Here is a 9953-nt window from a genome sequence, read left to right as displayed (position 1 = left end):
CTCTGAAGGTAAGTATTTTGTGTATTACCCAGACACTTTCTATCACTTATGAAATATTTTGGGCATGTCAAGAACAATACATTTTTGTTGTGGTTGGTAATCATTTGTTTCGCATAATCGTCATCGTGCGGTTGGCTTCTCTGTCTTAACCACGCTAGGTCAGTTGGTATCTGGGTATTATTAAGGCGCTGTATTAATAATACATGTGTGGCACTTGTTTTCTTTTGCTGAGCTAAGTTTTGGGGGGAATCCCTATCCTAAGTATGGTGGTGGTAGTCCATCTTACTGGGCAAAAGGCAGTCGTTATTGTCTTATGTTACTGATTGAATTTTAGCAGCTAGTTGTACAGTTCATCTCTGCAATATGTTTAAACATAATTCACCTTTGCAATGGGATTCTTATATAGCTACACCCTATAGATCTCCTCATATCTATGTCTCATTATGAGCATGTTTTACACAATATCGTTGCAGCACGGCCAGCTATACTTCATATTATGCACGTTTAAATAGCCTCTTATTGCAGCATGTTTAACCTGTTTTTCTCGCAGGATGGGTAAATTCTCTATTGTAACTCTTCATTTATGCAGTGCATTAAGTGACGTTATCACTGATCTTGTACGCAGCTAACTCATGACATTTGACCTCATTAGTTGTACTCCTTACAACACTAACCTTCTAAGTCTCAGACACTGCTCTTTTCATTGTTTTATCTAAGATTAACTACTCATTGCTTATACTCATACTAGAGGTTTTCCGGGTGTATTTCGGTTTAGCCATCATTTAGTTTTCTTTACTCAGTTTAGTCGGGTCATTCATTCAGAATAGGGGCAGCTACTAATGTGGGAAATCAAGGCATTTCATGTATGTCCCTGCAACAACCCGGCATATGGTCTTCCTCTGTTTATTCCCCTTACATTCGTAACGTCTTTGCAACCCAGTGATCTTTTTGGCATAATCCAGGTAAGCGTGCATATAACTGGTTGTGGTGTATTGATCTCTTAACAGTGGTGGTTGTAGTACTGCATCTCAGTAAAATAACCAGGCATATATTTATTTTAGTAAAAGTACTATGTTAACCCTTCAGTAACAGTACCCGGGTTCTAATGTACTTTAAGTATTAAAGTATAAAGTCTGCAGAGGTTCTGTGTGTTCCGGCCTGAATTGCCGAGGTTTGGGTTTGTGTTCAGCCTTCTTAATGTGGATGCGCTAGTTCAATCATTGTTGCCCGCACTGACACACAGTTTTGCCATTTAAAGATATGATTGAGTATCTATCTTACAGAGTAGTACCCTGTCACCCTTATTTGTATTCCTGGAGATTTCCCTATGCAAAATGTTGGTTTAAACAGCATTTGGTACTAGTCATTATCAAAGCTAACATTTCACCAAAGCGTTTTACGAGTCATTCATTTGGAATAGGGGCTGCTACTACTGCTGCTAGTCGAGGGGTCTACAGTACTTCTCTACAAACAACTTGGACTGTGGGCTTCCTGTGTACTCTTCATATATTTGCTCTGATGTAGAAGACATCATCAATAACCAGAGATCTCTTAAACCTTGATTGTGGTAAGATTGCATATAACTGGTGGTGGTGTATTGGATGGGTGGTGTTCTCAATGGTACTGATGTATTGTTATAACTGTTTTCATCAATTTAGATTTTATTTTGCATCTATCATAACTACAGGTTCTGTGTTTGTTCCTGCCTGAATTCCCAATGTTTTGTGTTATGTTCAGCCTGAATTGCTGATGTGTATTGCCCTTATAATTACAGGTGCCTTTGTAACTGCAGAGGTCTGTGGTTGTTCCTGCCTGGATTGCTGAGATTTCGTGTTCAGCTGAAATGCTGATATGTATTTTTGTTTTAGATCTGCAGAAGTTTTGTTTGTTCCAGCCTGAATTGCTGATATGTGGTTGTTTTGTAATTACAGGTGCCGTTGTAACTGCAGAGGTCTGTGGTTGTTCCTGCCTGGATTGCAGAGTGCATGTTCAGCTGAATTGCTGATATTTTGTTTGTTCCGGCCTGAATTGCCGAGATTTTGTTTTGTTCCGGCCTGAATCGCCGAGTTTTGTTTTGTTCCGGCCTGTATTGCCGAGTTTTGTTTTGTTCCGGCCTGAATCGCCGAGTTTTGTTTGTTCCGGCCTGTATTGCCGAGTTTTGTTTGTTCCGGCCTGAATTGCCGAGTTTTGTTTGTTCCGGCCTGAATTGCCGAGTTTTGTTTGTTCCGGCCTGTATTGCCGAGTTTTGTTTGTTCCGGCCTGTATTGCCGAGTTTTGTTTTGTTCCGGCCTGAATTGCCGAGTTTTGTTTGTTCCGGCCTGAATTGCCGAGTTTTGTTTTGTTCCGGCCTGAATCGCCGAGGTTTTCTTTTGCAACATTGTATTCTTATGTCTTTTGGGGTTTGTTCAATGTCAATGTTCAATGTCTTTGTTACACTGATTATTCACTGATTATTTAACACTTCATGTTTCTATTACCATACAGATTGTGGCGGCTGTAAGGTAGGCTATATTCATGTCATTTAATCACTTAAATTCTTTTCAAGTTTTGGGGATGTGTTTGGTTTTCCTAAACATTAATTGTATAGATCCCCTTTTACAATGGAGTCTAATCTCCATATTATTGTTTGTACTTGTTTGGTTAATTGTTAGTAATAAATTTTTGCATATCTGCAACGAAGTCTCTCCTGATTGAAATGTAGCTCAGCGTAAATTCTGTCAGGTAGACTTCTAATACGTTGTCTCTTTTCTCTTTAACTGATCAGCTGGGCAGTGGGTGTTTCGGTTCTGTATACCAATTAGAATCAGGCACGTATGTTTTATCCAATCACAGCATGACTACCTTGTTTTAAATATCTTCTCTCTCCCGTTTCTGTCAGTTGTATTTTCAGACGAGAGTGCGACCCGCCTCCTCCCCTTCTACCTCCAGGCATTGTCGACGGTGTATCGGTCTTCTCCCGGCTGACGGCCCATTTTATATCTCGGATTTCTCACCACCACCACCAGTGTCTAGATTCCATTGGGGGATGTGTTTGGTTTTCCTAAACATTAATTGTATAGATCCCCTTTTACAATGGAGTCTAATCTCCATATTATTGTTTGTACTTGTTTGGTTAATTGTTAGTAATAAATGTTTGCATATCTGCAAAGAAGTCTCTCCTGATTGAAATATAATAATAGTAAAAATAATAATGCGGTCTGGCATATCTGGCTTCATTATTATTGCTACATGACATTTCACAACATCATTATTGCATTGTCAGATGTATTTTAAACATCAGAAGAAACAGAACTGATTACTTTGTATGTACCACCCTGACACATGCTCCCCAGGACATTTACTTTGTCATTGAACTTTTAACAAATAGCTCTGAGCATCTGAAAAAGGAAAATTAGATTTATGTAACAAATAAATAATACAATTACTATTCTTTTTATGTAACAAAGGGGTGTGAAAAAATAATTTAATATGTACTTGCTGCATTTATTTACTCTCTTTTTCTCTTTTAGTGTTTCAATCTAGAGAGAGCCTTCTACTCAAATGTACTCTATTGCGACCAGCCCAGGAAAAGGAGAACACACACAGACAGTAGTTGCATTACCAGGACCTACCCATGCAACAAACACAGCTGCTGTCACCCACCTTTTTGTGTCCTCCAATAAGCTGGGACTTTGCTGTGACCCTAGAGACACCCTGAGCTATGTGTGAACCAAACGTTGTGTCAGTCCATCCAGTAGATTTTTAAATATTTGGATAAGTGAAAACTTTAAGAGAGACGGGAATTCCTGAGAGAAGAACAGGTTCATCTTCTCAGACCAGAGGTCAACCCGAAGAGAGATGGTGAAAAAGATTGTTCATTGATCACCAGGGTACCAAAAACTCTAAAATACTTACATAAGATTGTTTGGAACACAACAATTACTCTCACAAAATAAGGAGGGTTTGATGGAGAACAGATGAATAAGATGAAGAAAAACTACAAGAAGGTAAATCCCTACCCAGCCCCATTCATGTCAATCTAACATGTCCTCTCATATATTTACATCCACATCTTCATGGTTGACTCAGTGTTCAGCACTTTTACTGCAGGAATGTTCTGGTTTCAAACCAGCGGGGGTCTTTCTGTGTTCAGCAGCATGTGTTTGCATGTGGTTGTGTTTACTTACAGTACAGTCACGATCTCTCCCATGTCCGTGTGGGTTTCCTTCCTTCCTCCCACAGTCCAGACATGTTGAACAGGTGAAACATTGAATCTAAACAGTCTGTAGCTGTGAAGCCTATCCGGCTTCACTTCTCTTCTCCTAAATAGTGTTATAGCTCATTAGTATATAAGTCAAAACGTTATCACAATATAATTATATTATGTTTATTACTGTGATTTCACCAGTGCATAATCATCAGAATCAGAGGATTCGGTCCTTCCCCTTCATTTATTTATTATCCTAGTTGTGCACAACATATTATCATGTGCAAAACAAGAATAGACAGGTACAGGTACGGATTTACCTACAGTATGTACCTTTGGAGCCTAATAATTACAGTAAACTAACCAATTATTATCATCTCCAGGAGCCTGGTTGACTGAAACGTTTTTACAGCAGAATGAGAATAAACCCAAAGTTATATTATTTAGTCCAAAGCATAAAACCTATCTGCTTTATTTTGTCTTGTCAAGTAGTTTTAATCAGGCAGTCCTGCCTTATTTCCTGACTCTTAACAATTTTCTGTGTTTGACCTATAGTTAACAGGCTCTGTCTATTGACTCTCTATTGATTGATATTCTTTCTAACTTCACCTTAAAAAAACACTCTTACTTGTTGGCTTTTAACTGTGCCAAACATGTTCTTCTAAGCCTTACTGTAAGTAATCTGCTGTTTGTGACATACATACCATATGTTTTCAGTGCAGTCAATTTTATTTATAGTATAAAATAACAAGAGTTATCTCAAGACACTTTACAGATAGAGTAGGTCTAGACCACATTCTATAATTTACAAAGACCAACAATTCCAGTAATTCCCCCAAGAGCAAGCATTTAGTGTGACAGTAGCGAGGAAAAACTCCCTTAACTAAGGCATTGTCCCCTGTTTCTTTCCCATTGCCAAATAATCCTGTTATTTCCTTCCTCCTGTCACCAATATCTTCTTCTTCCTCCACTTCTGACCCCACATCTTTAAAACAAAGTCAAATGCATACATTTCCAAGCATCTATGCAGTGGTGAGAGGGATTGAAATTATACTACGGATATAGATTATTTTTTAAATACATATTTGAAGTTTTGTTGTTTGAATTATAAATTAGCAAATAAAAAAAACTAATCCAATACAACATGAACTGATGATTGTTGTTTGCAGTTCAATGTATTATGTATTAGCAAATTAAAAAAAACGAATCCAATACAATATGAACTGACATTCTATAGTTCCACCCCAAACTGGCTTTTATTTTGAAGGCGAAAAAAATAAGGGGCGTGACGTGAGCGGGGGGCGTGGCGTGAGCGGACGCAAGCCGCAGCTGGACCATATTGGGCTGTGGCGGTTTTTGGCACAGGCGAACCGGGCAGCCACCCGGGCCAGCATTTTTTCATGTCACTTGGGGGGCGGCACGAGAACTTAAAAAAAAAGTCCTCTGCGCCGCAAAGCGTTTTTCTGTTATCTATTGTTTCAATGTGTGGGGAATTGGCAAATCGGCGCCCCCCTTGCAGCTGCAGGCGCCCTGCTGGCACACCCTACTTTCACAATGAAATTGACTAGTCCGTAGCGGTGCGGGCGCGAAAGATAAACACACGGTAACAGGAGAACTGGAGAACACGTTTTCGGCAGTAGCAGGACCTTCATCAGCTCCCGTGGCTGATGATAGTGGTGGTGGTGTCTGTGTCGGCGGCAGTGGCATGCACAGTGAGGAGGAGACTCAGGAGGAGAGGGACAGAGATGAGGGAGTGAGGGTAGAACCTGCGGTAAGCAGAACTCTCCTTAAAACACTTTGCACCTTGATAAAACTGAGCCAAAAACTGAGTGGTGGACAAACTGTTGATAATAACACTACAACAATAAAAGACGTAGGCATGCTTTACTGTATGATTGCATTAGTAGCCTAGATAAACGTTGCACATCATGCAAACGTTCTTAACAAGAATTGTAGCTTTTTTATCTGCATTGGCAGACAAAAACTCATAATAGACCTCTTCAAATTAAAGCACAGGGCCTCTTGAAATGATAAAAAAATATGTATTTATATATATATGACATCATTGATGATTTTGCATCAAGGAAGGCCAGAGAGGTCAGGTTTTAGTTTGAGTTTGTGTTTTCTGTTCTTAGTGCTATAGTGTAATAATTATATTCTCTTTAGTATGTCTTCACATTTGTGTGATGAAGGATTTGTGCTATTTAGAATATTTCTATATTTATTTGTATATTATTCTTAATATTTTATATTATTGTTGCTCTCTGCTCTTGTTACATTTTTGTATATATTTTTGGCACACTTATGTATATAGTGTATATTTATTTTAAGTTCTCATAACCTATACTGTCATATTTTGTGCAGAATTGTGTTCATTGTCTTTTGGCAATGTTGGAGGTGGAGATTGTGCACCTTAAAATGTGTGTTTCCTGTTGTAATTGCAATAGTTAAATAACTGGATTATTATTATTATTATTGGTCTCAAAGGGGGTCTCGCCCAGGGCGCCATTCAATGTAGAACCACCACTGGCAGGTAAATGCGAACCTCTGGGTACCACTGCCATTCATCTGCAGTACAGAAAATCCGCAAACTTCCCCTTAAGTTACTAGGTAACACTAGCGGTAGCTAGCTAACTTGGTTGGCATAACGCTGAACAAGATATTTTTAGGTGACCAAATGTTCCAGTTAACTTTGATAAAGTGAAAACCCACAGTGAGAGGGTCAAAGTTGGACAACGCCCAAATACAGCTATTTTAAGTTCACAGCTATTTTAATGTACACAGTTTCATGGATAACATTGTGAAGCCTCTGTCATGATTGACAGGTCGGAAAGTAGACACGCCCCCTGCTTTATTGTCAATTTTAAATAAATAGGACAATATTTTTGAGCAAATTCAAAACCTTTTTTGTTTAATTACTGTGTGTGTGTGTGTGTGTGTGTGTGTGTGTGTGTGTGTGTGTGTGTGTGAATTTGTATGGTCGCACTTGTATGTTTTGTTAGTGTGATATGTGATTTTCCATTACATTAGTTTATGTAGATTGTCTTGTTTTGTATTCTTATTTCTATTGTTGGGACCGTCCAGGAGTGAGTTAAACATTATCTTGTCAAACAAAGGATTTCCAGCCAACATGTGCTCAGAGACAATGGGCCTGAGACAAAGAAGGCCTACTTGGAAAATTCCGATCCAGGTCTCCTCAGGAGAGATGGTTCAATACCCAACGGTGTTGCATGCAGACCTTGCAGCCTAAAAGTCGCACCTAGGTGTTACTGCACAAAATGGCCGAAACACCAGGAGGTCCTGCATTCCCATTGGTTCAGAGGTACCATAAAACCAGCATGGAGCCAGGTCTGGTGGCCTGAGCTATAAAACTCCATGTCACCCCCCACTTCTCGTCTTTTGCCCTGTGACTTTGGTCACTACAGCATGACACACAGAAATCTCAGTCTTTCATAGCAACCCCGTTGCTGCAGGAAGCACGCAAGCTTGTGCCAAAACTTCCACTTTCGCAGAAAGTGGATTTATCTCTCGGTGTTCTGGAAGAACACCACTGGATCCTGTAACACACATCGTGTTTCAAAACTGCAGAGAGAACAACACGTTCTCTAGAAGGAAATCGGACACGTTTTTCTTCTCAAGTCGACTCTAGCTCCCTTCTTTCTGCCCTTTTTGGAAGGAGAGCTTCCTCTGATCTGCTGACGAGTAGACACGGACCCCCGTTTCTTTCGTGGAAACCTACGGACAAACGGACTGAACACACAGTAAGAAGGCTTACGTCTGGGCAGAGATAAATAGTGTGTTTTATTAATGAGTAATTTGCTATTGCTGCTACTTTGTGTTACCATTAATGTGATCTGATTAATACAGCGCTACTGCTGCGCATGTAATGTATTAATCTAGGATTGTGACCGCTGAGTCAAATCTATTCTGTGAATGTACTCGGATCACGGTGCATTGTTGATATGTTGTGTTGAATATGTAGCTAGCTTGTTCAGGCTGTAAATGCTACTTTCTGCTTCTCCCACTGCTGAGGAGTTTTAGGTACTGTTAGATCCAAGTATATATATATCTTTCTTTCCTACTTCTCTAACCTTTCTCTCACACACACATATATGAACACATAGCTAGTTACACACACGCGCTAAGGTGAACAGCTGGTCAAACAGCGAGTCACATAAACTGCAGAGCGCACACCGCTCCACAGTTCTGCGCTCCGGTGTCTCCCTCTTGTCAACCACACGTGTGCAGACACGTTAGCTTAGCAGCTAGCCTATTGTTGGTAGCACATAGCTTAGCCTGAATGAGCTAACGGCTAATCTTAGCCTAGCCTATCAATACCGCCCTCTTGGGGTGAAACAGTTTTGTTCAGCTCACAAGAGTAGCCATTTTTGTAGTCTTTGGCTAGACTACACCTCGTCAACCCCCCCTTAATCTTTCACACCCACACACACACACACACACACACACAGAGGGTCTCCCCACATGCTGTTTTGTTTTTGCTTTGTTTTGTTGTACTTAAAAGAAACGTATATTGGTTTTAATTAATCAAAGGATTATTGATTGGCCATTGATAATTTTGATTTTAATAAATTCTACTATACGTTAATTAGCAGTTGTTTGTGATTATTTGTATACTTATTGTATTAATTGCTGGTTAAACACAGGTCAGTGCTCGGATTTCACCCTTCCACTGACAAATGAGACTATTCCACAGTTCAATATTGGCCCCTGAAGTTCCAGGGTGGTGCCCCGTTTTGATTGTTTGTTGATTTGATAAAGTTATTAATAACCATATTCATAACTTTATTAATATTGATAAACATCTTTGATAATATGCCAATAATCTGATCTGTACCCCTACGTGTACCCAACACTATTCATGCTTTGTTTTAATGTGTATGCTGTTAGTAATGTAAAGCACTTTGGCTTTACTTGTAATAGCTATACAAATAAAATTGACATTGACAATTATTTACGAAATGACCACCATGCTGTATTAAAAAAGACTTGAAAGTAGCAATTAAGGCCATAATTCCATTATTAAAAGTTTATTGAGGTAATAAATCAAGTGAGAAGTAGGGTGATTTTCCTATAGACTTCTATAGAAACTGACTTCTTTTTGCAAACAGTGGAGTCGCCCAATGCTGAAAATTAGATAGAATGCAGATTTAAGGCCCTTCCGCATTGGCTTGATGAAGCTTTCTGAATCATTTACCTTATTTTCGGAGCCCACTAGATGGCACTCTAAAGGAACGTGCAGGGAACTGTAGTTTTAGCAAATGTTACTCAAAGTAAATAGTGTATTTGTTTTTTCAGTGGCGGATTAACAGCAGCAGGACAGTGTATGTGTGATTGAGTCAACATATACTGCAGTGTGTGTGTGTGTGTGTGTGTGTGTGTGTGTGTGTGTGTGTGTGTGTGTGTGTGCATGCATGGTGATAAAGGAACATGTAACCCAGTGGCTCAGGTGTTTTTAACAGTGTTTGGACAACAGGTTATATGGCACAGAGGCATGAGATAGTAGGCTTTGGCTGCATAGGATCAATTCATTGTTGGTTTTGTTTCTTTGATTGATTGATGTCAATCATACATTTATTTAGGCTGCAAATTAGTTGTATAAAACAATAGTGCAGGTAAAATTGGTGGTGCTAGTTCCATACCTAACATTTCACACAAAAAAGTACAATTATGAAATACATTCTTCTAGATATTATTGTATCTGAACACAAAAAGTCATAAAATACTGCGGTACATTTGTTCAAATAGA

The 9953-nt window shown here is 39.3% G+C and overlaps 1 protein-coding gene across 1 annotated transcript in view; it reads left to right on the top strand.

Moving 5' to 3' along the window:
- The first annotated feature begins 9165 nt into the window (after nucleotides 1-9165).
- LOC118492963 (TBC1 domain family member 2A-like) overlaps nucleotides 9166-9953 on the top strand; it is an 8993-nt gene continuing 8205 nt past the window's right edge. The window contains exon 1 of the mRNA XM_035990933.1: nucleotides 9166-9179. Within this exon, the coding sequence (XP_035846826.1) occupies nucleotides 9166-9179 (14 nt within the window). The remainder of the gene's footprint in view (nucleotides 9180-9953) is intronic.

Source organism: Sander lucioperca, chromosome 1 (assembly GCF_008315115.2).
Source record: "Sander lucioperca isolate FBNREF2018 chromosome 1, SLUC_FBN_1.2, whole genome shotgun sequence".
In the NCBI taxonomy this organism is placed as follows: Eukaryota; Metazoa; Chordata; class Actinopteri; order Perciformes; family Percidae; genus Sander; species Sander lucioperca.
Note: the sequence above shows the minus strand (reverse complement) of the source record. Positions and strands in the feature narration are given on the sequence as shown.